The 27,745-nt window shown below is 42.3% G+C and overlaps 2 protein-coding genes and 1 long non-coding RNA gene across 5 annotated transcripts in view; 1 reads left to right on the top strand and 2 right to left on the bottom strand.

Moving 5' to 3' along the window:
- atp8a2 (ATPase phospholipid transporting 8A2) overlaps positions 1–20,182 on the bottom strand; it is a 49,200-nt gene extending 29,018 nt beyond the window's left edge. The window contains exons 1-21 of one of the 3 annotated variants that reach the window (XM_053342042.1): positions 20,029–20,182; positions 12,763–12,907; positions 9,663–9,762; positions 8,310–8,408; positions 8,171–8,216; positions 7,836–7,876; positions 5,683–5,756; positions 5,311–5,380; positions 4,722–4,849; positions 4,247–4,358; positions 3,697–3,865; positions 3,412–3,539; positions 3,229–3,306; positions 3,001–3,089; positions 2,680–2,724; positions 2,359–2,434; positions 2,073–2,261; positions 1,938–1,987; positions 1,774–1,843; positions 1,578–1,662; positions 733–872 (exon numbers count right to left, since the gene is read on the bottom strand). In XM_053342042.1, coding sequence (XP_053198017.1) covers positions 733–872; positions 1,578–1,662; positions 1,774–1,843; positions 1,938–1,987; positions 2,073–2,261; positions 2,359–2,434; positions 2,680–2,724; positions 3,001–3,089; positions 3,229–3,306; positions 3,412–3,539; positions 3,697–3,865; positions 4,247–4,358; positions 4,722–4,849; positions 5,311–5,380; positions 5,683–5,756; positions 7,836–7,876; positions 8,171–8,216; positions 8,310–8,408; positions 9,663–9,762; positions 12,763–12,907; positions 20,029–20,071 — 1,977 coding nt within the window. In that variant the 5' untranslated portion in view covers positions 20,072–20,182. Of the gene's footprint in view, positions 1–732; positions 873–1,577; positions 1,663–1,773; positions 1,844–1,937; positions 1,988–2,072; positions 2,262–2,358; positions 2,435–2,679; positions 2,725–3,000; positions 3,090–3,228; positions 3,307–3,411; positions 3,540–3,696; positions 3,866–4,246; positions 4,359–4,721; positions 4,850–5,310; positions 5,381–5,682; positions 5,757–7,835; positions 7,877–8,170; positions 8,217–8,309; positions 8,409–9,662; positions 9,763–12,762; positions 12,908–13,738; positions 13,897–20,028 lie in introns of those variants that run through there. The other 2 variants (XM_053342044.1, XM_053342043.1) reach the window with 2 other exon arrangements.
- Positions 14,082–18,321, top strand: LOC128382065 (uncharacterized). The gene is made up of 3 exons (XR_008323665.1): positions 14,082–14,181; positions 15,446–15,591; positions 16,521–18,321. It is a non-coding gene; the product is annotated as an uncharacterized LOC128382065 (long non-coding RNA).
- A 1,440-nt stretch (positions 20,183–21,622) lies between the features above and the next one.
- On the bottom strand, positions 21,623–27,409 carry rnf6 (ring finger protein (C3H2C3 type) 6). The gene is made up of 4 exons (XM_053342594.1): positions 27,367–27,409; positions 26,187–26,342; positions 25,846–26,010; positions 21,623–25,333 (listed from the first exon to the last, which is right to left on the bottom strand). Exons 2-4 carry the CDS (start codon positions 26,332–26,334, stop codon positions 23,490–23,492), a joined length of 2,157 nt encoding a protein of 718 aa, XP_053198569.1. The 5' UTR covers positions 26,335–26,342; positions 27,367–27,409; the 3' UTR covers positions 21,623–23,489.
- Positions 27,410–27,745: the final 336 nt, after the last annotated feature.

The raw sequence follows: 27,745 nt of genomic DNA on the forward strand, positions 1-27,745 counted from the left end.
GGCGCAGGTAATTACCCTTGTGGTCTTCCAGTCTGAGCTCCCCTTCTCCTCCTGCTTCCTCTTTTTTTCCCTCTTCCCTTAGTTTTCTCACCTCTGCTCTGCCACCTATCAGCTCAATTCTCTTGCAAGTGCTCTCAGCTGAAATCTCTTTATCACTGTTCTTCACTTTTTCTCTAGACAATGCAACCTAACCAACTGCCACCCTAACGATCGTAGACGTTTTAGCAAAGAGCAGAATGCCTCTTTATATTCTGCTTAAAAATAAGACACACAACTTGAGCACAAGTTAAAAACTTGAGTACTGACATAGGACCATGGGCAGGAAACAATGGAGCTTCTCTGCCACCTGCTGGTAAACATGAAGTGCATGTTTTTTGGCTGGACCACAACAGCAGGGCCAGCCCTATAAACATGCATGTCTGTCACTGACTGAGTGATGAAGTTACACTATGCTGCCACTTTCTGTATCCGTTTCAAATTAAAAGCCCTCTAGCACTTCATGCAGGGTCCAGCCATATACCAGGTTTTGACCTAGTCTTGTTTATGAGTCAATGTGTACTCAGAGGACTTGCAAATACTTTTTTTCCCTCCACACTTCTGCTTTCACTTCATATCAGTCTATTAATACTTTTAGCCAATTTTATATCTGGCACAAAAAAAGATATTTAAGACCTGTTAAGGACTTGTAAAAAAACACATTACAACATAAGAAATTACAAAGTGAAAACAAACCTTTTCCAGTAGTTCATAACACTCCTCTAGTTTCTGAGCACGGTCTTTGAGCACAGTGCTGACCCGATTGTACTCCTTCAGCCACTCCTGGTAGGCACCTTCCTCCAAGTCAACATAGGCGAAACACAAAGTTCTCAGGCCTGGATGGATAAGAGGATGAGGACAGGAAAGTAAATCAAAGTGGTCATGGAGAAGGATTAGATTATTTTTTTAACAGGGCATGAATAGTCCAAATGTTTTTTTTTGCTTTGAGAGCACTGGAAGGCTGAGAAGGAGATAGAATTGAGGGAACTCTAGAGTGATTTGAACCTCAAAATAGAGGTGAGACCAACTATTTATTGCTATTTCTTAAATGCAGCCCCCTGAACCTGACACTCAGTATAACTAGTACGTGGATACTTTTGCTTGTTTTTGAAAATAAAAATCAACTTTTTAAGTCATAAGACTCAAGTGAGGTCATGAGGCATTATTGTAAAAAGTCAAGTTGCACGTCTTTTTTGATTTCCCCTAGCCAAGTTTGATACAACCAGATTTGTGAGTTTTTATGAGGTCTTTGTGCCTCTGCTTCAGACTGGCAGGTTTTTATATGTGCTTCTAAAAAGGTAACACTACATTACTTCTTAACAACTACACCACAATTAAACAAAACCATGATGAAAAGCCTTGAATACAAGAACTTTAGAGATGTGTCGGCAACATGTACAGTTGAATCTGAATATAGAGTTGCCAAAGAAACAATGGATCAGTAAAGATATCAACACAAAGAAAAATGGATATAAAGTGAAACTAAAAGTATCTTCAGAGAAAAACACATAAATAAGGCTTCAGCTGCCCCTTTCTCTTACCTTCAGTAGCAAATTGTTCTAGATGAGCAATGGTTAATTCATTGTACTGTGATGCCTCAGTAAGACGTTCAAAAATGACATTATCCTACAAAAAAAACAAAACAGAAAACAAAATAACCAATTCAGTATTAAAATGCAATTCCTTGTGAAAAGAATAGTGGAGTGTTAAATTACACTGATAATGAGGTAAACATACAGCTCCTTTGCAGTACAGCCGTAGCTTCCCGTTGGGAGTCCTAACTATCACAGACATACGTTTCCGGTTACTGTAAGAGAAAGTGGGTTTAGTTTCTAAACACAATACAGTCTTCTGTTACTGAGTTATTTATTGACTGAGAAGAAAATGTATGCGAGTATTACCTGGAAAACTCCAGCACATTCAGTAGCTCATAACTCATCTCTTTTCCTCTCTGAAATACAAAACACAAAATATCAACTGCTGGCGTTACAAAACAAAACTTTTATCGCAGTAAAAATGTGTATATTCACACTTACAGCTTCAATGATGACTGAATGTGGGGTTCTTGCAGTGAAGACAAAGCCAAGCCCTTTGGCTCCTTTGACCAGTGCTCCTTCATCTGGTGAGGAGGCCTGGTAAATGATCTGGTTTCCTTCTATTTCTGGGACCACTGTGTGGCACACAGCCATCATGGTCAGGAACTCGCAGATCTGAGGTGATGTAGGCTGGAGACACACGCAACCAGAGCAAAAATGATTATCAAGGTGGTCGATTTTGTGTACAGTCAATTTGCTCTAAACAAAGAAATTAGAGAAAACCTACATGCTCTTTTTCGATGTTCTGGATGAGAGCTGGGTCGTCAAACTCTGTTGAATTATTGCTGTTGGAAGGCAGATTGCTGTGAGACAAAAACAGCAATTCAAACAGGAGTTAATCTAATTACTATGTAGACAAAAACGTCTGGGAATTTTCTGGCATTCAAACAACAAATCCAGTATTTCAGGCTAAAATAAGTGTATTTTTGTATTTATTATTCCCAGCAAAGCATGCACAGTACATTGATTTCTCAAAGCATGCTGAAGCTAAATAAAGAACATTAGAAAGGGATGGCAGATGAGAGGGATGGAGGAGAAGGTCACTAACCTGAAGTCTTCCATTGAACGATCACAGTCAAGATCAGGGAAGTGGCTGTAGTGATTAATGAGGTTGTTTAGCAAAAGGAATCAGTTCAGTTGATGAGTTGATTAGTTCATCCGATCACACATGCAAGAGTTTAATTCATTAGTGAATGAAGTAAACTAATAAACAATTCATTAATTACTACAAGGTATTAAAGGAAACAAAGGTGCACTTGGTGACATTCAGAGCTTTTGAGCTTTTGAAGTGGAGCAGAAAGCTTCGCCTAGAAGTAAGAGGCAATATTGAACTTACAGAAAAAAAAGAAAAAAAGAAAAGAAGACTGACCCATAAGTAATTCCCGCTATGGTACACTTCTTAAAGTGCATGACGTTACAGGTCAGAGTACCAGTCTTGTCGGAAAAGAGATATTTCACCTGCAAAAGACAATAAGATAAGAAATAGGAAACTAAAGCAAACTGTTTCAATTGACAGTATAGATATAGTGACACATTTCGGCATTTCTATTTTCCATCCCAGAGTCACTAATTTTTGGGGGAGAAGAAGAGGACTGACCTGGCCCAGCTCCTCGTTAAGATTGGACGTTCGGGCCATTGCTGGTGTGTCTGTCTCTGCGTAGTACATCTCCACATCCTGAGATTTAAAAAAAAAAAAGGGAAAAAAATTAATTAAAACTATTTGATCAATTATAGTTTTTAATATTTGAAAACACGCATTACAAAACACAATGGTTCATACCCAGTTGATGAAGAGGGCTTGTGTGAATTTGACCACCTCCAGTGTGACCAACAGGCTGATAGGGATCAGGTTGTTGTAAAGGATGATGAACGTCAGCAGATTATACGCAAAATTAGTAGAGATGTCACCTGCATGCAAACACACCACACTCACTTTTAAAATGGGTACTGATCCAACTTCAAATCTGAAGAAATTTCACTCTGGGATCCAAAATCATTTCATTTTTGTAAAGTCAAGTTATAGGTTGTGTCGTTCGTGTGTGTGTGTGTATGTGTGTTTTCTCACCAGCACGGGACAGATACCAGCAGGACTCTTCAGTATGTTCTCTGTTCCAGATGGCAGCGCCCACAGAGCTGATCAGGGCCATGACCAGCAGGATGCCGAACAGGACTAGGATCTGCATATTGGTCACTCGCTCCACATTAGAGCGTTTCAGTGGCGCTTTGGTGGAGTTCTGTGAGTAATTCAGTAAGAAATTTCATACAGTTACAAAGGTTTCTCTAGGGAGAAAATGTCAACTTGCAGAACTCTCTAATCCCCTTTATTTTACTAATTTAATTTGTCATTACACAAAAACAAATATGAGATTATTGTTAGAAGTTTTGGGATTTAAAAAAAACAACCTTTTTGGCCAAGTAGTTTGTCAGCAATTCATACTCTGGGAGTGATTTTCCAGCTTGGATGCACTCCCAGTTAAAAATGCGTCATACAGTTAATTAAAAGGCCAAAACTATGTAGATAGACTTCACAAGGAAGGGAGAATTTAATTAATACAAAAATGCCCACGCATGTTATGAAGTCAGTATACTGATTCCAGATAAGACACCAAGTTTACCTGCATCAGTTTCGAGTCATGGCCTGTGTAGACAACGATTCCCACAACCCACTGTGTGTTCCTGAGCTGGGCGCCACGCAGCAACACCTGGTCTGGACCTAGGGGAGCAGGACTGAGGAGAAAAAGAGCATAAGCAACAAAACATGATACATCAAAGCAGAATTAGGGTTGTTGAGTATTTTCTTCTTTCAAGACGCCAAGCTTTACCTTTCTTGCCGAAAATTTTTAATTTAATTAATGAACAATGCAAATGCTTGATATCAGATAACTATAAAATCTATATTATGCAAATGAATCTATGCCATCTTTGCCAGGTTTGTTTTATACAAAGATGTAATTTACCAAGAGACTTGCTGTTTAAAACTTGATAAATTAAGCAAAGAACAATGAAAATATACCTGTTACAGTCCATTAATAACTGATCATGAAACAAATGATATATGTATGTGTGTGTGTGTGTGAGTATGATTCTCACTTTTGGTTTTCCAGCCGCAGTGTACCAGTGAAGTCATACAGGTGTCTGTTGGGGCCTTCACACTCCAAACGGCCAGACAGTGTAACCAAATCCTCCAGGGTCTGAAGGGCAGCAGTGAGCGAGAGACCCTGGATGGCAAATTAGGTCAAGTTTACTTTTGCCAAACAGAATGATCACAAACACTATTTAAAATGTAAGATTCATAAAAACGTACATACTAAACTAATCAAACCAGGGGATAGAAATAAAAGACAAGGACTACAAGAAACGCAATCACTTTGTATGTGACCATGTGGATCTAGATTATCTAAATGAATGGTCTTAACTTAATTTGTTCATTTGCAAAGTATCCCTCCTTGAATGTTCTTTTTGTAAAGGGTAAAGTCTTTAAAGTGGGTTAGCAGCTCCTTACCACACTGCAGTTCTCAAAGTGCAAAAACGCTCTAAATGTTTGGTTTTACAGACTGTTTTTACAGCATGCATTTGAGGTCAGGGAGGAAGTTCCACAGTGACCGCATGCCGAATCCATGCACTGAGAAATCCCAGAAACTAAGGGAATCATTCTGAGAGATTTGCTCCTGTGTCCTACCTGTCTGATCTTCAGGTTGGTTTCACCATCCAGGTTAGAGGTCTCAGTGTAACACATAGCCTGTGGTTCACTGTGGAGAACAGGTAGAGTTGCATCAAAACATAGTAGTGCAGAAATAAGTAGTCCATCAATCAGCAGACAATCAATCCATGACATTTTTTTTTACATCATTTAAGCATTAAAGTCATTTATTATTTTATTTTATTTATTATTATTCTAATAATATTTAAACGTAGTATTATGGCTAGCTAAACCCAGCCCTATAAACATACATACTACAAATGATTGGACTAGATTAACTGAGGACACATATTAAAAGACATACACAAATGCAGACAGAAACACACATTCATACACACACTGAAGTCTGACCTGGAGGACACGATAACCATGTCAGCTGGAAGGTGTTGGCCATTGGTCACCTTCACTATGTCTCCTACTGCCACCTTGTGGCCAGGGTTCAGCAGTGTAACAGTGAAGTGGAGGAAAGAGAAGGAGGGGTGTTAAGGCAAAGGGGAAGGGGCAATAGGACGGGTAAGGGAGGAAAACAGAGGGGGGGGGGAAAGGCATGTCAATTAGTGAGCAGCCAAGAGGCAGACAGAGAGACAAAACATAAAGTGACAGTAAGCACAGCAGTGCATAGCTTCAACTGTTTTGATTAGACTGCAACAGGAGCGGACCAGAGTAGGACACACAGGAAATTACAAGCATATAGATAAGAAACAGAATGAAGAGAAAGAGAACAAAATGAGAAAAAGTTGAGTTCACTGATCATATCAGTTCTGACACATAGCCAGCCACAACCAATGAGAGCATTCAGTTTAGCAAAACTGGAAGGTTTTGAAAATTCATTTTGAGAGGCTACCTGACATTTTACACCATCAAGAAAAACATAACAATACTCATGACATATTTGATTGCCCAAGACATGTTGGATTGCCCAAGACATGTTGGATTGCCCAAGAACAAAGAAATAACAATATGATAATATCAGAAAACTGAGCATCCAAGTATTTCAGGTTGTTATCGCCAAGACATAGACAGGCTCAAACAGAGCGAGGCTGCTGTATCAGGCCTGGACTATTTAATCTTGTCTTCATTCTGCTTGGTTTCCCACCTACTGAAGAATATAACTTGTTTTTTCAGGTTATAGAGTACTGGAGATAGGCAAGACTACAACACATACCATTAGATGTGACCTGGAATGTTGCATTATCAATACCTAATGGACCTGACTTAAATTGGCTTTCTACCAAAGCGCTGATCTACTCTGATTTTACAGTACATAATTAATCATGTACAAAGCACAAGGGGAATTTTTGCATGTCACTCCAATTAGTGGGAGGAATTACAAAATCCCCAAAAATCAAGTTTATGACGCGATAAAGGGAAAATGTACGATAAGGGAATATTGTTACATTTTAAAAACAAAAGTACAGATCTCTCCATTCAGAGAGAGAGAAAGGCTATTGAAAGCAGCTGGAGCAAATTCCTTCACCTGTTCTGACCCTGACAAACAAGGGGGTAAATTCCTGCTCTACACTGGTGTCACTCGCATAACAAAGACTCTAATTTGATTTGATTTGACCTGCTGGAACAGGACTGTACACAGCTGGACTCGGTTATAGGGTACATAAGACCCGATCTTAAAGAAATAGTTACCCATTTGATTTATGAGAACATACTGTACATAGATCAAGGATTCCACTGTGACAACCTTCATTTGTTTCAGGTAACTTCGATTTGGCAAAGATTATGCTGAAATTGAAATCGAAGACCAAAATATTCAAACAAACAAAACATGGCTAAGTGGAGTAATGGACAAATCAAGGCCAAAAACAACAAACCAGCCGGCTCACTTATCTGGTCCTAAAACATCAATACTAATTGGCAGGGTATCTTTTTACTGTCTGGCATCCAACGCACGGACAGATGCTGACCCAACACACACTGAGTGACCACATAAAAGAAGCACACAAGAAATCCTAGAAGAGCAGAGAGTATGTGATCAATGCACAACAGGTGAGACACAGACAGAAATGCAGCTTCTCTGAGACTGTAATGCAATTATTTAAGAAATTTGATTTGCTAATCCCCACTTTCACAAAACTAAAAGAATAGAAAGCATCATGTTGCACTTGCAGACAGACAACTGCAATATATATAATAAATATATATATAATTGTATTATTGTTCTGGTTTTGCAGCAATTCACCCCCAATAGTGGCATATTTTGGTTTATTACCTGGATCTTTTTTTAATTGATATACGGCACCAATCAAAGTTAGGACATAGCTTCCTGTTCACTTCAGTGAGAAAGTGTGTCCAAACTTTTGAATGGTGCTGTAGTTTCAACTGGTAATTTACTTACTTTTGTAAGCATTCGTACTTCTTTGCTGCCTTTTCAAAGTCATTTATGCCAATAGAGTATGTTAAACTGGATTGTACAACTGAGAGAGCAAGAGGTAGTGCAGCACTGATTAGTGAGAGAGTAACAGAGCTGAAGTCTGTGATGGTAGTGATACCTGTTTCCAGATGACGGTCTGCCAGGCTCCGTTCCGCAGCACTGAGAGACAAGGACAACATGGCCATCAGTCAACCAACAGAGCAGCTCTCATACAGTATTCACAGCGACTAAACTTTTGTCTGAGGCTGCGTGGCCTGCGCTATAGTGAGTGACAGACAACAGCCATTCAGTCCGTCATGAAAGGAAAACAAAACCACGCAAATAGACACGAGGACACTCATGGAAAAGTGCACAGAAGAGTGATGGATATTAATAAGCACGCACGCACACGCGCACACACGCACGCACACACACACACACACACACACACACACACACACACAAAGCCAATACCTGTTGTTTTCTTCTTGTTGACTGTGTTATCTGCTTTATGTCTTTTCTGTAAAACAACCCAAAAAAAACAAGACAATCACTGGATGTCCCTCCCACACTTAAACTATTTAAAAACCTTAAATTCCGCTGCAGTACTTACATAGTCCTCTATGATCTCTTTTATCCCGGCCACGGTGAGGATGAAGATGAGAGGGACGAGTGTTGTGTAGCGACCGGTTGGTGATACATCAGGGATTTGCTGATGGGAGTCAAGAAAGGCAGCACTCAAATCATTGCTGATAGTGAGTATTGAGTTGCTTAGAGCATTCATAATAGACCATCATGGTGATGGCACAGATGAACATTAGTTGTTACTGCATTAGCCTGTACACAGGAACTAGTCCAGCTTTCACACTCATACTGATAACAGAGCAGTTGATACAGATATGGTTTTCAGCACCCAACATCCCTTTATTTAAATCACATATGTCAGTGATGTATAATGATGAATCTTTGGAGGGCAGGTGCTAGCAAGATGAAAGTTAGGCTGAATTCACACCAAATCAGGAGTTGTGGCAAAAACGCCAGTCCTCCCATCACTTTGAATGGGAGTAGTGCATTTAGGCTGTAGGGTGGTGGCTTCAGCACGAAAGCAATCAACTTTTGGAGAAATGCCACCCAACCAATCACAACCAGCGATCAGACTGATCAGAGCTATAAAACTCTAAAAAAGGAGGGAGAGAGAGAGAGAGAGAGAGAGAGAGAGAGAGAGAGAGAGAGAGAGAGAGAGAGAGAGAGAGAGAGAGAGAGAGAGAGAGATATGTTTGAGCGGGCTAGAGAGTGAATGGAGAGAGTGAGCAGTGGTAGTGTGGAAGCCGGTGAAAGAGTGGAATAAAATGTTATTTTCTGATCAGTTCACAGCGGTAACAAATAAACATGCCCACACCACCACCTCTACCCCACACCTCCGCACAACCCTGCGGAGGTGCACTGCAACGCCTGATTTGATCTGAATACTGCCTTAGTGCAACTTTCCATGAGGCTCACATGGAGTGCTCTTCTTCTCCAGCATCAATGGAAAAGAAAATGCTGTCACTCCGTCAGGTAGGGACAACAGTGTGCGATCTAGTGACTATACTCTATGAAAGTTCTTTGTAATTTTACAATTTCTTAAGCTCAGAAAAGTTTCAAAATATGTCATAAGAAGAAAAAAGTAAAATGAAGTAATATTAATAGCGACTTATGCCTTAACAGTTACCAATGTGTTAATATTCATCATTTTTATTAATGCAGTTCCTGCTTTGTACCAGTTTACCAAATTGTAACCTTTGCCATGTAGTTTTCAAAAATGAATATTAAAGTATTTCGAAATGGCTAGAGAAACATTTTAAAGCAGACTCCTCCTGATGCTGTTAATATCTAAAGACCCGAGGTCCGTAGACATAATCTGAAACCAGACAAAACAGTGCACTGAACCACCAGCTCTTGTTGCCGTTTTGTGTGTGAGGTTTACCTGCATGAGAGCGATGAACAGGAAGAAGGAGTTGGCAGCCCGCCTGATCTGCTCATACAGGAATCGGGGGAGAAAGGTGAGGACCCCATACTTGGTGGTGCTACAGAAGAAGAACAACACAGGGAAAAAAGAGACTTTACACTTTGCTTACATTCAAACGTTGGAAGAAGAGCCAGATAGTGCATTAGCAAAATGCTTAAATGGGGTGCTAATGATTTTTCGCCAAATACACTTCAACAGCATCATCTTAAAGGTCGAATAACAACAGACTCTATTTAGGTTTTAATCACTACAGCACATGAAAATCTAAACACTCAGTTGTGCCAAGGGAGGGAACACAGAGCCATTATGGGCTGCACACACATCACATCTATAAATAGACCAAGACTTTTAATCCAACAGCCCAAATTTGGACCCAACACCCCAGAAAGCAGGTATAAGAAACCTTGGCAACTTCAACCTGTCTGTCAACTACATTGATCAGACTACTGTATTGATTAGCTTTGTTATAGCCAGGAGCTACCGTAAGAGCTTTTACAGTTGAGTCTAAAAATAATGTCAACCTTCAAGTCAAGGTCTGCCGACAAACAGTAAGAGATTCTGCAATGCCTTTTGTTTAATGGATAGTGCATTTGTGTGTGTGTGTGTGTGTGCATGAGTGCATACTGAATGTCAAACCACAGCCCTCGATCATAGTTCAGGATCTCCTATGATCTCCTAAGCCAGACCCATTTTCTGTCTACCTCTCACACACGGAATAAAAAGTGAAAAGAGCATGATATTACACCCCAAACACAGAGGCTACAGCTGTTGGTCTGTCACATACACAGACTCTGAACACATACACAGTATCCTGACTCTGATGCTCTAGATATGTTGGATTTAGTGACACTACATCAACAAGTAAAACTGCCTTAATGTCAAAGACAAGTTGCACCAGACTCCACATACACATATGTTTCCACCAGTCCATGGGAACAAAAAAGAAAAACATCTGGTTGTGTTATTTTTCATACTATAGATGTCTGACTTTCTGGTGGTGTTAACAGCTGTTAGCTGCAGGGATGATGCCCTCCTGCTGCTGTGTCGCTTTGTCGTGTTTTATGAAACAAGGCAGGTGTTCTTCATACATTAAGGGCTGAAAGTAAACACTGAACTGAAGTCAAAGAGGAACCATTCATCTGAGGGGTAAAAAAAAAAAAAAATTTAAATCAGAAAACCCGTAGGTAATTGGTTGAAAGGTGAAATTACAAAAGGTCTTCGTAATGAAAGTTCCTCTTTCTTCGTCCAATAGGAGAGTAGATTGCACGTGTGTGCAGGAGAGCAGCACTAATGCTAAGGTTGTATAAAAGCAACTGCAGAGGGTGAAATGTGGAGGTGGAGGACATGGGGAATGGAGAGGTGGTGACCTGAGTATACAGATAAAAGCTACAAGGTTTTAATCTCTGAGAAATCAATAAGGCTATTGAACCTTTAAAACATAAAGTAAAGAGTTTCAGGAACACTCAGACATCAAAGGGTACGCCTCTAGAGCAAGAACGCTCCTGACTCTCCAATCAGCATACAGCAGGGGCAGGACACCACGCATGATCCAGTCAGATGACCCAAGGAGCCTCCGCCTTAATCTCATTAGTCGGCCTGAAACAGGCTCTTTTAAAAGTGAAATTGAATCTGCTGACAATAATCGGAGGCCACTGAACATCAACTAACTAATGACAAGCCCTCTCCCCACAGAACATGAGCCCTGAACCTCTTTGGTGCCAACCAGTTATACAATCAAGAGTAATAACAGATAAAGACAAGGGACAAATGACACTGGATCTGATACGGAATCAAACTTTAATACTATTGCCTGACTGACATAGTATTTATCACCATTGAGCCCATAAAATGTACAGCTAACATATGGGAGGATATTGATAAAAGAGATTCTCCACTGCAGTACATGCTGTTTGGCCCAACCCATGACCCTGCCTATAGGAGGTTACTACACACGTGCAGAAAAGTCACTTGTATGTTCGCTGCTGGGCCACCATAACACAACAGCACATGTGAAATCCCTAAAAAGTGTTTCATTAGACTGTGGTCCTGGATTTGTAGTCCACTTCTTTCTGCCTCATCTGCTCAGACCGCATAATGTCATGACTAAGAGAATCACACCTACAGCTTTTGACCAGGGTCTGAGAAATTAGATCAGACAGCTTTTATCCTCAGTGAAATCCTAGGCTGTCACGCAATGAAACACCATTCACTCATTTTACAAATATCCCTCACAATTTCTCAAAAGACAGAATAACAGAATACACCTCTGACCGGAGAGACACAGCTAAGGTGCTTTCAGTAATTTATGTTAAAACATGGGAGTGTAGTTACTTTAGTTTCATTGCCAGCCTTAAACATTAATGAGTGTGTATTGATTAAGCAACACAGCCATGTTAAGTTGTTAGGCCAAGCAGTTTTCAACTGAGATTCCCGAGTGGACTTGAGGCAGTGACAAATGTGAGCCTCAGCAGAGCTGCAAATAAATACTTAATAAGTGAGTTATTAAAAGCCTTATCAATAGTTTCAACGGCACAACTGTGTAATTGTAGTGTCCAAAGAACTAAAAAGCTTTTTCTTTGAGGTTGTTTTAGGTTAGTTATTTAAGGTAAAACTAAAAGGCGGAAAATGTTTGAGAGGGAAAGAAAACAAAACTGGTCCAGAGTCTACTCGCCACACATGCGGGGTAGAAAAACATACAAACAGGCTGAAACGGACTGTCCTTCAACCTGACAACATGGCCCTGTGAGCAAATATCCATTCTGCTGTGTGGCGCTTAAATGTCCTTTAGTATACCATCAAGTGGACCCTGAACTCTGACCTACCTGGAAAAGGCTGCAGCCAAATAATTCATTTGTCAGAATGGGTATATCGGCTTTTTATTAAACACAAAATAAACCCCCCAAAAAAAATCAAATAGGATTTCATAAGTCTAGTGTAGTATCATTGTCTTTGCTCTAATTTGTTAAACATTCTTTAAAACTTCAGAACAAACATCTCTGCTGGCTCAGGAAAAAGTCAGTGCATAAGCCAAATAACATGCACAGTAAGTGGCACCTACCTGACATGGTTGTCGCAGAACTTGGTATTTTGTGGCCGGTTGAGCAGCACAATCCGCGCCGTGGCGTCTACGGGATCTGCCTGGGAAGTGGTCCCGGACATCTCATCATCTGCCTTGCGGTAACCGGCGGACGAGCAAGCAGGTCCTGCACCGTTGGATTGATGGGAGAGAGGCGAGGCTGAGTGAGTGCGAGTGAGAGACAGAGACAGAGACAGAGACAGAGAGAGAAAGAGGAATAGAGCGGGAGAGAGAGAGAGACACAGAGAGAGAGAGACACAGAGAGAGAGAGACAGAGAGAGAGAGAGACAGAGAGACAGAGAGAGAGAGAGAGAGAGACTGGAGACGAGGTTTACAGTTCAAAAGCGAAGGCGACCTATTAGTACTAGAGTGTACTGTATGCTGATGTATGCTAAAGCCGGTGGGGTCAATTCAATGACGTTTTCCGTTATAACCCCCCCTCCTCCTCCCCTTGTCTTTCAGTATTATTATGCAGGTACCGTCAATGCACACACGCGCGTTTCGCGACGCCCACGGGACCCCCCCGCGTATAATGGATGTGCTGAGGGATGCACAATGGCGAACAAACACGCCGGGTTTGTCTGTTTTATCAGCACGTCAACTTGTCCATATGCAACAGAGAAGAGTCGCGCTTGTTATGAGGGAACATGCACAAATTATCTCCCACCCTTCAAAAAAGTGACAGAAGAGGATGCAACACGCTTCTCCTCCTGCAGACTCTCTGCCTCCCCGCCCGACCGGCTTTGTCATCTCCAACCATTTTAAAGCGTCGTGATCTCCTCTCATTCACCCCCGCATGAGCTCCAGGAGCAGGACATTTTTCACCCTCCACTGCGCCTAATAACCAGAGCAGGTCTGGCGCTGCGTGCTCATTGAGGAAAGTGACGTGCAAACGGGTCTGGACCATAGACTGTATATCTGGACACTAGTTTACTCAGCTGGTACAACAACGGCAGACCTAGGCGCGGACTGATGCAGCAGCACTCCCGTGCCTCCTCTCTCCTCCTTCGGCGCTAGTGAAGAGGGAGCTCCCGGCTCTGGCGAAAGATACTGGACCCCTAAGCTCCGCCGCCGTGTCATCTGGCCACCTGCCTCCTCTGGACGCCTTTTTTCCGGCGCGATTTGGACGATCTCCTCCCTCCAATGTAATACTAAGCTACTCACTGCCCCAGCCCAGACAACGAGAGGAAGCCATATGGAGCTCCTTCAGTGCTGCGGAGGGGGAAAGCCGGGGCTCCGCTTTTAAAGGGCCAGAAGCCTGATATCGCCTTCAGGTCTTGCAGCCAGGCACAGATGGGTCTAATGACATCCCCGAGGCAGGTGCCATCCATCAGGAGATCACTTCATGTCGCTTCCCTTCCGCTGTAACGCCTGTGCAACAGCAGTGACCACTTCTCACAGGTTTCTGCTCACCTTTCTCCTTACTTTGCTTATATGTAGAGAGCCTGTTTGCCATACTGTATCTCCCCTAATGCAAATTACAACATTATAGTATGCATGGATCTACTCAGCCACCCACAAAATCCTGACAATATAATCATAATATTATTATGTTGTGTTCAGCTGTTCATTTACAGTTCCTTTATTAGTTTTATAATATATTATAAATTATTATGTAAGTTGTAATTCTTTTAGTAGGATTTGTGCATGTCTCTCTGATTTGTTAATTGTGCCTATCTCTTTATCTGTAAGCAAAAAACCACAACAGGCTAATTGCATTTATAATTTAGACATGAATGAGTGGCAGGATTCAGCAGATTGAGTTTCTACACTCCCTAAACTCTAATTCTGCAGCACCACAACAATAGAATACATCATATGATCATTCTCTCTATTCATCAATAACGAAAATTAGTTCAGTATCATTATAGTCCACTCAACTCCACTGCCCCTTGTTCTTAAGTAGACAATGAATTGTAAAATGACCCAGATGTCAGCCAGTTAGCTGTAATACTGGATGTGCTGCCATCTTTTCCATTGAAAGAGACATTAAGGCCTGTGTGTTTACAACAGCTACAATTATTGCACTCCTGAGCAAAATGAGTGCCAAAGAGAAGACATTTTGCATAAATTAAAAGTTAATATTTAGTATTTTTTCTATGAATACACATTATTTAAGTCCCATTCTCCTTAAGCAAAAGAAACCTGCCTCTTTAAGGGGATTGTAAAAACTCAAGCCTTAGTATAGTGCTGTTCCACACCCATAAAGTGTCTGCACACAGCAGGGAGCAAGGGTCAAAGTCTATCCAAGCACAGTGATAATAAGCAGCCTATCTCCTATCTCTCATCTCAGAGAGCAGAGCTATATGTAACAATCACAGCTCGGCACTCTGCAATGCATCAGCACTGGGGTTAATCAAGATAGCGAGTGACTGTAAGGAAATGATTAAGGATGAGACAAGGTCAAAGGTAGAGAAGGGCAAAGCACATCATCTACTATGTCATATTTCTTCCTGTCATCAAGAAACTCTGTTTTCTATTTAGTTTTTAAACCTTGTGTTCATTTATTTTCGTAAACCTATTTATTATACCCCTCATTCCCCCCACATCTCTCATCTTAACCTTTCCAAGCAGATCAATAATGGCTTTCTCAGCAGCCCACTTCAGCTCTGATTCATTTCTGAGCAGATCAATACCTTCGTTACTCATCTCTGATGGAGGATAGGTGCAGTAACCGCCATAACTTATTACTGATGCTCCACCGATGAGTCAGCAGCCAACCCTGGCACAGAACAACCAGGTCACTTAAACATGAAGCGCCAAGGCTAGCCCGACAGGTACCCAAGGTCTGATAACCTGCGGTCAGAACAGGTAAGACTAGACTGATCCTCCTTCAACAAACACCTTGATCTCATGGCCTGATAGCAGATACTGCTGGCTACCCATTTAGTTGCTGAGACTTAGAAACAATCTTCTGCATTAATCAGCGAGCAATCTTGTTTCCATTATGTAGAGAAGATTAATAGTCCCTTTTTACTATCCTTCTACTTGAGCACCTTCATTAGTCAACTACAATATTAAATTCACTTTCATTGTTAAAAAGCAGACTAGGCTACTGAATAATACAGTGAGAAGGCTGCATTATTCATCTACATTTTCCAGTATGGCAGAGCATATTTCACCAGACATGCTGCCTTGGTGCTGCACCCCAGCCTTCACTCAAGGGACGACTCAGATGTCAACTACTATTGTGGCATCTCCCTCAGCAGCTCTGTCAATTAGCACGACTGCCAGAATTGTGTTTTAAATGACACGAACGTACACTCTGAATCTTGCCTAATAGAGATGCACCAAACACTCAACTCAGAAACATAATGAGACAGAGAGGAAATTGCTATTAATCATAATAGCACTTATTGTAGAATAGCTACAATTATCCCCAGCAGTAAAAGCTCTCCCACCTCCACAAGGCGCAGCAGATATTTGACATCTCCACACTTTGTTGCCTGAAAAACTATGAAAACAATTTAGATGCAATTACACATGGTCTGCTGAATGTACAAATCAGATGCATATTTTATACTGGCACATTTTATCTTCCTGTCTTAGCAACATGGCGTCAAAGTTGTTCGAATCATTGCCTGTAACAGCAAGGTCTCAGGTTTTAATCCTACCGCAGCCACTGGACCTATCTAAGTGTTCATGAGTTACACACCAAACCACAACCACTTTGCTTATTTCACAGACTTAAGTTAGATATCTAAAACACCAATAATCTTGTCCCATTTGTCTCCGTCCAGCCCACAACCCCACAGTGTGGTTAGGAAAGCATTACCAACAGAACGCCGTCTGCCGGAGTGACTCCTACGTCCCATGGCTGTCCTGGTTTCCTAGGTGACAGGGAGGTCCTATTTGCCAGTCCCGGTTCACCTGTTCACTAGCGTTTCTAGTGGGTCCATTTGCCACCGTAACGGAGTAGGAAGTAAGGCAAGAAAGCCTCTTACAGGCCAAGTGAACAAGCATGATAATCCCCTCTGTGTCTGCTCTGCAACTACCGCTAATCCATACTCTGATAATCCTACAGGTGAGTCTTCATAATACTCATGAACACACATCTCGCTAATGTATACATAGGCACATATACACGCATATATACGCACATTGACAGTGTATCATACACACACTCTCTTACACGCAAAAGGTGAACATACAACTCTTTACGCTGGAACACATGCAAGGCCCCTACATGCAGCTACTCCCCTGCCCACAGTCACATGTTTGCAGCAGTGTTCATGTACATGCTCTTTTCAGGCATGCCATGTCCATACATGCATGTGTTGTGTGTTCTACAGCATGCGTGTGTTTACATAGTGGACGATTGGCGTAAAGACCCCAGTGCATAGCGATGTGTCTTCATCACCACGGTCTGACATGAGTGGTCACGCTTCTACCTACAAGCACATGCAGTGAAAGGGTTAATTCCCGTTTAGCATTCATCACTTCAGGCCCCAAGGAGCTACAGCGTATTCAGGGTCAGCAGCAGTAATATTATATCTTAACCTTTTCAGACAAGATCCAGAGACACTCAGTAACTAGACATTGTAGCTCTTGAGGGCCGGAGGTTGGCAGACAGCTGCTCCTAGCTGTTGCGCATGGCCACATGCACCTTGGGACTCCGGAAACAGATGGGGCGTCATCCAGTCCATTTCGAGCAAACTCACTTTTGTCAAACCTGTCTGTGAGGCGGGCGCGCATGGTAGCGCCTGGGTCCTGCAGTTCAGAAGCCTCCTGCCTAATGGTGGTCAACACTAACTGCTCTGTAGGCGACAGAGAGGACGCGGCGGGAGAAAACAACACACACAAGACAACAAGTCAATATACACATACCGCACACAACACATCTATGTGTCAGTAACTGCACTGTAAATGTGTTTGTATGTGCCTGAAACGGGAGGCATTCTGTAGTGAGATGAGATTCATGCCTGCATGTATGAAAATGTGGGTCTGAAGGCTTTACACAGAAATGGACCTGGCTAAAACTTTTGTAGCTTGTCCAGGAGCGCCCCCTTGTGTCCAACTCATGTAACTACCTCACTGCTGCAATTTATTAGGCCTCCCCTTATCTCCCAAATGGCATCTTCAGTAGCTTGGCAGCCATGACAACCAGTCATTATCGTCTCAAACCAGACGTATTGTTGACAGTTGGCTGAGCTGCATGACTCACATTAAATAACCCGCCAACACAACATGTGTCCTTAAATTTGAACACAAATCCATATGGTGAAATGTGAACTGCCCTAAACAATCTTTAAAAACCACAAAACATCTTTACAAGTGTTTGTTTAGCTTATCACAACACAAAAATACTTTTTTTTTCCTACAGTATGATGGTTTCTTCACCAATGTCAGAGGTGTTTTTATGAGCTTGTGAGTACTTAAATGCATCACAGGTGGTCTTAGAAAACGCGGTCAGAGTTTGTATCGCTCGCTTCATGAATACAAACAAAAACTGTGATTCTGTGTGTGACTAAATGTGACAGATTGGAGGCTGCAGACGTCATCGCCAGGGATGAGGCAGTTCGCTAATTGGAGCAAAGAATCAAGAGGTCAGGCTCCAAGAGATTAGAGAACAGACTCCAGGAGGGCGCACATGTACACTATGACCCCTCCATTTCCATCACATGCTTTAAATGTGGCGGTGGGAAAACAAATCTCCAGTAATTTTAAACAAATCTTCCACATTACCTGGTTAGATAACAAGAATTAAGTAGTGAATCTCATAATTAAAGCTCTTCCATATGACCAGGTAAAAGTCACATACCAGCCAAATAAAACAAACAAATGACAATAGAGGTATGTCATCAGATACTCTGTTTAAACACAAAATACAAAAATATGCTGGTTACTCTACTGTCAAAACAAGTAAGAAACTGGTCCTGAACCCTTACTAACTCTAACCTTTCTTCTGGCAAAAAGGTGTTGCCCCAGTGTCAAATGATCTAATTGTAGTGTTTCTTCATTAACAATAAATAAATGTGGGAACCTCTGGCCTGGAGACAGTGTGGCCCAGTTGGCGCTCATCTCTGCTCACAATTTGTCCTGCTTTCTATTTCTGGAAGCTGCAGGCATGAGGCGCGCACACACACACACACACACACACACACACACAGACAACAGCAGCTGGACAATATGTGACAGTCACTATTAAAAGCCACTGGTTGAGCCAAACACATGCTCCTCTCTTCCAGGACAATCCGATCCAAACCCAGTTTTGCTATGTGTGAAATCATCACATCCCACGTTGCCTCTAAACATCCCCATCCCCTCATCCTCCCTTCGCCCCTACTGTATAGAGAGGATGAGCCATTTTCTGCCAGAAATAAAGTTTGTCATGGTGGATTTATTTAATATAAGCAGCCTTGGTCTACACATGGCCCAGAAGACACAATTCATGTGTGCAGCTGTCCAAACCAGCCCTTTCCAACACATGCTTGCCTAAAATATTGTGATGTGAATGCACACATGTGCAGCCCGGACTAAAGAGCGCTCTTTAGACGGTCACGTGGTTTTTAAGTCGACGAGGTAATAGGCTGTTCTTGGACTGATCTATAGGAGCTGAGTTTGGACATATGAAAGGCAAAATAACTTAAATATTTAAATATGAGCTAACCTTATAAGCGTATCAAGAAATCGACATGTTTTTTGCGAATCTACACATGCGAAAAGAATCCCATATGATACGATTCAGGAGGTCAATACACCACAATGTCTGTTGCAACAAAATTATATAATACCATAATGATGCCATGGGGAATACAGTACATTCGGGACAGTGATAAGATCACACAGCTGACTCACATTCGTCCTATCAAGAGTAAATATGTTTTCGTGATGTTAAACCACAACACGGATCACTGCATTTATCATAGGCTTTGCTATAGAAAAACTCCAACCTATGTAGAGGGCAGACGGTGCTACCTGAAGCAGGCACCTGCAGTCTCCAACCGGTGCCAAAAAAAAAAAAAAAAAAAAAAAAGAGCGAGGAGGAGGAAGGATAAATACCGGTACAGCAGATCAGCAGTTCACCCCACATGCATGCTGCAGTGCCGGACAATACTGATCCCCGTTATTATGCCAAGCACATTTCGGCACGATTATGTACAGGCCGCTATATGCTCGATCATTACAGGCCTGTACAGACACTGATACACACTGACAGGCGGAACCTAGATCGAGGGAAAGATTACATAGGGTGGGTACTAAGGGGATGTTGTTTTTTGGGGTTTGTTTGGTTTTTTTTTTGCTTACCACCCTCGCTGTGTATCTTCTTGCCTCTCCGGTTGAAATACATGTCGCTGGTAAACAGGAGTCGGACAGACTAGGACGAGGAGGTCGGAGCGGTGGCATGCTCACGGCTCACCGACGGAGCAGGAGGACGCTGCTGCGGGCCCAGGCTGCGGCCGCCACTGCTGCTGCCACTGCTGCTGATCACGGAGCATGATTTGACGACAGCACAGCGATGGTAATGTTTGGAGAGAGAGAGAGAGACAGAGAGAGAGAGAGCGAGAGAGAGAGAAAATGCAACTTCCGGTCACTGCTTTCAAAATAGAGCAGTGTATAATTTATAATTCAATTCAATAAAAAACACTTTATTTGTCTATTTGTCCTCGAGGGGCAATTTAAAAGTTTGAAGATCAAACGCTATATAGTATAAAGATATGCAACCAAAACTGATTAATTTCTTTTTTCAGCTTGACTAGTAGGCTAGTTCAGCCCCCCCCCATGATCACAAAATAATCCCAGTGAACCTGTTGTGTTGCCCTATTTTATTAATTAATTTGTTTAATGGGGTCTGAAAACACAACAGAAAACAAAACCGTTTTTAAAAAATTATATAAAGTAGGATTATCTAACGAGTCATACCGGAATTTAGCAGTTTAACTTCTTATGAATTCAACTTTCTGCAAGAGAAGTAGGTAGAATTCATTTCTTAATAACATAGCATGCAGTTGTTTACCACTCACCACATATCGACGAGGCAGTCTTACGGCAAAACAAAAGTATCAAAACGGTATACACTTTTAAAACTACTTATGAAGCATAACCCACTTCACTCTCCTTTCGTTTACTCGTTATATTACAAACACTTATTTGTGGCAAAATATGGCTGAGATATATATATAGGCTAGGAAAAAAACCGCGTGTTGGTCGTTGACAGTTTAAATGTTGACGTCACCCCCTTGACAACACGTCACCATAGAAACGTGTTTGATTTATTTACCATCAAGTACAATTTCGAGGCACTTGTACTTGGAGTATTTCCAATTCATGCTACTTTATACTTTTGCTACAAACTACATTTCAGAAGCCCACTGATGCATCAGTATTAATAATCTAATGATGTCATATACAGTAACAGTCAGAGGGACCACAATATCACTTTTGCTGCTAATACTTACTTTTAGAATTAAGTGGGATGTTTTTTTACTGAATAGACCTACTTCTAACACCACTATTGATCCTAATGCAGTATACTGTGATAATAGGTTATATCTCATTAGGAATAATTACACACAATTATATTTTTTATACATATTCAAAATGAAGTCTATAATTTTCTACAATTGTTTGATCATTTACAGCATTTTAACTATTATTTAATTTATATGTGTAACATTTAAGTTGCTTATTCATGTCCCCTCATCTCAGAGTACTAATTTTAGTTCCTACCGGTCACTGTTTTACTGGCAACAGTTGTGTAACAGTATCAGAGTAATAAAGTAGTCAGCTGTGAACAAGTTGGGTGTAGTGTTTCTCCACTGGTGTTGATTATTCAAACTGTACTCTGTTATTATCCACAGCCCAGAGTGACACACACATGTCCACATACACCACATTCCCAGGCATAACAAAGCTGCATTTTATTCCATTGTTAAGGAGCAGAGAAGAAAACCCATGTCTTCATTTTATTACATAGTAACATATTTATCATAACTGGTTTATTTACTCTCATCACATTGTAACATAATACATATTCATGTTTCAAAAGTTGATTTCCATCTTATTAAATAGGAACAGAATAAATATTCACTTCTGAAATGAGTGGCCACAACCCCCTCTCCAAATCTGTGGTGGACCTTCACTGATCAGAAGCTTTCTGAGAACCAGGTTCATTCGGACACTGGTCTTTTCCTTCAGCACCCACACTCTCACATGCACACACGGTTAAACCATACACACATACCCTACTCTCACACATTCTTACATACTGGATCATTCCTGCAGTTTTGTCAGTGACATGTTGACTGCAGAGACGTAATAGCTCCTGTGTACTGTTACTGTTGATGCACACAGGGACCCTGATAACAACACACTGACTAGGTGATTCAGCTAGATATTCCACCTGTGCTGCAAAAGAAGTGCCAATGTCTGTGCAGATCATGTAAATGGAGATCAGATGGACATACAAGAACACCTTATTACTAACACTGGCTTATTCAGGTGTAGCACAGGAACAGAAACGGACTGCAATCGTTGCATTTTGACATATCTCAATTATGAGCTTTGTTATTAACAGATTTCCATGAGCAGAAAAGGTCATTTTGGAGAAGGTGCTCAAAACATCAACAATTTCCCCAACACCCGTCTCATGATGCAGGTTTTCAGAGTTAGCTGGACAGCTGAAATAAATAAAAGTAGAGTCAATTTTTATCTCTTACGTCCATATTTTATAATTTAAAAAAAAGGTACCAGATTTTTGATAGACAGGTTTATCAAGCTAACGTCTTCCTGCTGCTTCATGAGACAGGTCTGAAGGTGTCTGTCAGATACGGATCAAAAACAAATAACAACAAACAAGAGGAAACATGAATTCAGGGTTAACGAACCTTTGATTTTAAGTGGAGATGATAATCAGGCATTACAATGTAAACAACAATGAACAGCAAAAAAACAAATACTGTATTTTCTTTCTGTATTGCACAACTCATTAAATTACAATTCTGCCTTCCTGATTATCACCTGCCTTCTGTATTTCATTTCAATTGTGCTGCTCATATGGGTAACGTTGAAGATTTTGAAGTGACTGATTTTAGTGGGCGACTTTGATGGATGAATTCTGTATTGCAATTATATGGGACAGATGTATGAAGAGGGCTTAACAAACAAACAAACAAACAAGCCAACCGACACTTTAAAATGGATGCCAAAGCTTTAAAATGGAGAACGTTTTTTAAAAACGGAGGTTTCCTGCTTCCATTCTGAACAGATGGCATGAGAGGAACGTCTTGCTTCAAATCCTTTAGATACAAGCAGTGGTGAGGTATTTACAGCTTACACTGACTAAATCGAGTCTAGAAGTGATTTGTGTAGTCCAGTTGTGACAAAGAGACGTCACATATCCGACACTAAAGAGTTAAAGTGAGACTAGTCAGCAGCGGCTACAGGAGCTCCTTAAACATTAATGCCATCCATTGATGAGAGTCTCTGAGGCTTTGTGACAGAGACCAGCAAAACAGGTCACAGGAAGAGAAAAAATAAAACATTAACAAGTTGCTGAAAACAAAGTCTAAAAAAATAAAGTTTTGTTAATTCTCTGCATTTATACTTTCTTTTTTTCTGCACTTTTGGTTCAACCTTCTTAACCTTCAACACAATGAATATTCTCAAACAAATTAAACCATGAAAGCGCTATGTACATGCAAAGCCTACTTGGGTCTGCTCAGTTCAGCCAGCCAGGAACATGATAGTTGTGTTTGTGAGCAAATAGGTCAGTCATGGTGCACTGCCAGAATGGGCTGCCTACAGATGGGGCAGGTGTTGTTTTCAGAGAGCCAGCGGTCGATGCAGTGGATGTGGAATTCGTGGGAGCAAGGTAGGCGACGCAGCTTGTTGCCCTGGGCATACTCGTTGATGCAGACACTGCATGCACGGCCCATCTCCCCCTCCAGGCTGGCCTGACCATAGGTACGCGTGGCCAGATTGTCAATCTGTTCTTTGGTCAGACCGCGAGGGTGTTCGTCATCCTCCTCATCATTCAGTAAGAAGAAGTGCGCCAACCGCAGGATGGGTAGAGTACCGTTTTCTACCAGGTTGTTAGTGTCTCTGCTGGTGGCCCTTCCCTCTGTGGTGCTCACTACTGCACCTCCAAGCCTAGCCTGGCCACCCTGGTCCTCTTCACTCCCCACCAGTCCCACCCTCTCCTGATCTGCCCCACCTGCACCAACCTGGCCGGCTGCACTCTCATTTGTGTGTAGACGGTTGGCTGGACTGGTGCTACTATTTGTACTACCAACATCTATGTGGCTAGGTGCAACAGTTTCAGAATCAGCCTCTGTCTCCATTAGAGAGCTCAGCTCCCCAAATCCGGTCATAATCTGACGCAAGATGGAACGCAGTGCAGTGGAGTTGGGCTCCCCAAGGCCCGTCTCACTGATGCGTCGCAGTGGAATCCGGATCGTGCTCACATAGGTGCGGATACCAGCTCGCTCAGAGCGGGAGATGGTGCGTCTAAATCCACCACTGTCACTTTCAAATGTGACAGTATTCTCTGCAACCCGGGCACGCGAACGTGTTCTGCTGGCAATGCTGTCCCGGTCCCGGTTTTCCCCGGGTCGAATCCTTCTCACCTGCAGGTCCAACATGATGGTAGGGTGCCGGCGCACTGCGGAACTTCCTGCTCCTGTTATGTGAGACTCATTCTCACGTTCTCCTGTCTCTACAGCTGGCTCTGTTAGAGCTGCAGGTTCTGCCACAGCCTCCCCTGTCTCCATGGAAACAGAGCTTGTGCCACTGCCTGGCTCAACAGTGTGGATGCTAGAGCCACTCACACCACTGCTGGATGGTGGAGTGGTACTGGGAACAGGGGTTCTGTGTAAGGGGGAGCGACTTCGCCTTGACAAGCGGGATGAAACCCCACCTCCTGCTGCAACCCTGCGTGAACGTCCACGTGATCGAGTCCTACTGCCACGTGATTCGTGTCCTGCCGCTGGGGCCTGAGACCCAGACTGGGGTGACACACGAGGACAGTCTAAAGATACAGTCATATCATCACGCCCCTGCTCCACTTCTGCATTCAAAGGTTGATGTTGTGAAGGTGTAGTCTGATCAAGAGGAGGGGTAACAGTGGAAGGCGGTACTAAAGAGTGCAAAGTAGCACCTCTCCTCTGAGCAGGAGGAGGCACTGGAGCAGGAAGTGCAGGGGGGCTCATAGAAAGAGTGGTAGTGCTGCTGCGTGTGCGACGTGTTTGAATCCTTCTACTGAGGGCTGGGCGAGGAGAGGGGTAAGGAGCCGGCCTAGGTGTGGTTGACGGTCGAGGGTTGGAGAAGGAGGAAGCAGTGCGTATAGAGGGTGAAGTTGTGTTTGGGGCAGTTACTGGCAGCTCTGCAGTTTCCGAGGAGTCATTGTGCTCTCCCGGCTCTGGCTGATCGTGGTTTATGTTGATCTCCAGGCTAAATCGGAATTCCCCACTGTTAGGGTTGGTCCGGCTAACAGCACGCCATGTCTGGTTTCCACTCTGCCCACTGCGAGTAGCATTACCTGTGCGTCTGAAAGTGTTGAGCCACTCCAGTAATGAGTCACCATTAGAGGTTTCTGCTCCAGGCTCTGTGCCCCCTGTAAAGAACACAGATGGGTAAGACTGTGAACTAACATATTGTAAATAAAATCTATTCTCTTGTACAGGACAACCCTAAAAAAAACATTGCTATTGTCTGTCGTCTACTTAAAACAGTATCATATCTTTGATCTTATTTAAAGCCAGCACACAATCAAGTCATCTTACAACCGTGTTTAAATCGTGCCAAAGTGCAACAATCAAATAAAACATTCATGGTTACTTGTCCTACACAATATCTTAAAAGAAATAATTTTGCAGTTCTCTCCTTTTAACAATAGATTGCTTGTATAAAGGGCTGTTTGGAATCTATGAATAAGCCATTTGTGTTGTGGATGTACTGAAGTCCATTGATAAGATATTATGTTTATTTTAGGTCTGTCAGAGTTAGACTGTGAGATAATATTATTATTGGGGTTGTTGGTTAATGAACAGCAACTAATATCCAAACCATAATATGTCATAAGTAGTATAAGCCTGATTTGCAAAGGCCATATGTAGATATCCCTACCTGCTCCTCGTCTCCCTCCAGCCCCTCTCTCTTCTCCTTCGCCACTGCTGCCCTGCTGCTCAACTGAATCAGCAGTCTGCAAGCGTTGCTCAGTACGCGGCTGAGATGACACACGCTCCTTTGCTCCATCAAGACGCTGCCGAAGCTCCTCAGCCGTCACCTCACCTGTGAAACAAATGGCCATGCATTCTGTTACATGATGTCTGCAGCCACGTCAGCAGTCATGAAGTGGCACCCCTGCTCCTAGACAGGTAGCAGATCAGGGATAACATACACTGTGACTCTAGCATACTGTGCACCTTATACAAAGAATGTAAGTATACACGTATGTCACTCCTCACCAGGCGTGCCCAGCAGGTTGCTGTCTCTCATTAGGCGGTATTCCTCTTCACTCAGTTCATTAATGAAGTGATAATATGCCTCCTCCCTTCGAAGACGCTCTGCCTGCCTCCGCCGTTCGTCTCCCCCACCAGGAGGGTCCATCACCATGAAAAGTGCTGACAGACAGATAAGTGAGGGTGTCAATCAGGGGTGGAGTAAAGGCTTTAGTACCCACTACATCTTTACATTGCACTTCACATGAAATCACACATAGCCTCAGCAGCTCCAGTGGAATAAAATAAGCTTATGATTACTGGGGTCTCTTTGAGGCAGATAAAGAATTAATGTCTTAATTGGCAATATAAATATAACACTACCACGGTTGTTTTATGTGCCAGAGTAAATATACAATGCAAATATGAATTTGTCGTTTAGTGACTGATCTCTAGCCAGCTGTTTAAATGCCATCCATTTTCTATCGAAAGACACCAGCAGCAGAAGGAAAGATAGTAATCCTGCTAACGTTTAGCACGACGGCTGGCGCCGCAGATCCACCCAAACTGACAAGTATCGACTGTTTCAATTCATTCACTGTACAGAATAACCAAATGAAATCCGAATATCAACATATTCTTCATGTGAGCTAATATTAGCCAAGTTACAACCGTGGCTACGGAAGGCCATGTTGAAGGCAGGGGAATAAAGCAACAAAACTGGCGTTGTCATCCTGGTTAACGGCCAATCAGCGGCCTGCTGCTCATGACTGACACGCCAAGCGTCCAATCAGTGCGATGCAGAGGCGGGACGTGATAAACGAAACGGAGGTATCCTCCATGTAAACGCAGGGCAATGAAGGAAAGACAAAGAATCATGTCGGCAGTATTAAATCATCACATAATCGAAATGATAACATACAGGGATGGCAAACAGTGCTGCCGTCACAAAGCAACATTCAATTTTGTGGACCCCACAAGAATGCGGAGTGTCATTTTGAATGCGCAACGCTTTAGTTGCTAACAGACTGCTAGCCCGTTAGCAGTCCGTCGACAGCAGTGTTAGCAGCGAGCTGTGAGGCTGAATAACTCCCCCGATACACATAAAATAAATACTTTATCAGTAAGTTAACATACCCACATGCTAATATTTAACCACACCATAGTTTTAAAGGAGGTGACAATGACATTAAGAGGAATTTAGTACCTGACAAAGCAGCTGTAATATGGACGGTTCTCTCCGCTCTCCTTTCTCTCGCAAGATGGGACCAGTAGTGCTACACACTACACCGTCCGTCCCCACACAGCAGCACGTGATACATTGGTTCCTACATAACACAACATCTGCGACAACACTTGTCGGGGTTAGTGTCTATCCAACCCATAAGTGTAATTTAATTAATGTGGTAAAACTATACTTTGAATCTGCTCCATCTGCTACAAAGACAAAAGTAGAATACTTACTGTAGATTTAAACTGTGATATTGCTGCAGTATGGAGTACCTGCACAATACATTTATCTTTATGTAAAAAGAATATAATGCCTTTATTGTCATTGTCGGCAGTACATCGAGTGCTGGATAAGA

Source organism: Scomber japonicus, chromosome 21, assembly GCF_027409825.1.
Source record: "Scomber japonicus isolate fScoJap1 chromosome 21, fScoJap1.pri, whole genome shotgun sequence".
NCBI classification, from domain to species: Eukaryota; Metazoa; Chordata; class Actinopteri; order Scombriformes; family Scombridae; genus Scomber; species Scomber japonicus.

Excerpts from the sequence above, each read along its gene's own strand:
- rnf6 (XM_053342594.1), bottom strand. The coding sequence starts at position 26,334 with ATGGTGATGGACCCTCCTGGTGGGGGAGACGAACGGCGGAGGCAGGCA. Across the intron at positions 26,011-26,186 it reads CAACCTGCTGGGCACGCCTG|GTGAGGTGACGGCTGAGGAG; the intron begins GTGAGGAGTGAC and ends TTTGTTTCACAG. Across the intron at positions 25,334-25,845 it reads TGGAGGGAGACGAGGAGCAG|GGGGCACAGAGCCTGGAGCA; the intron begins GTAGGGATATCT and ends TGTTCTTTACAG.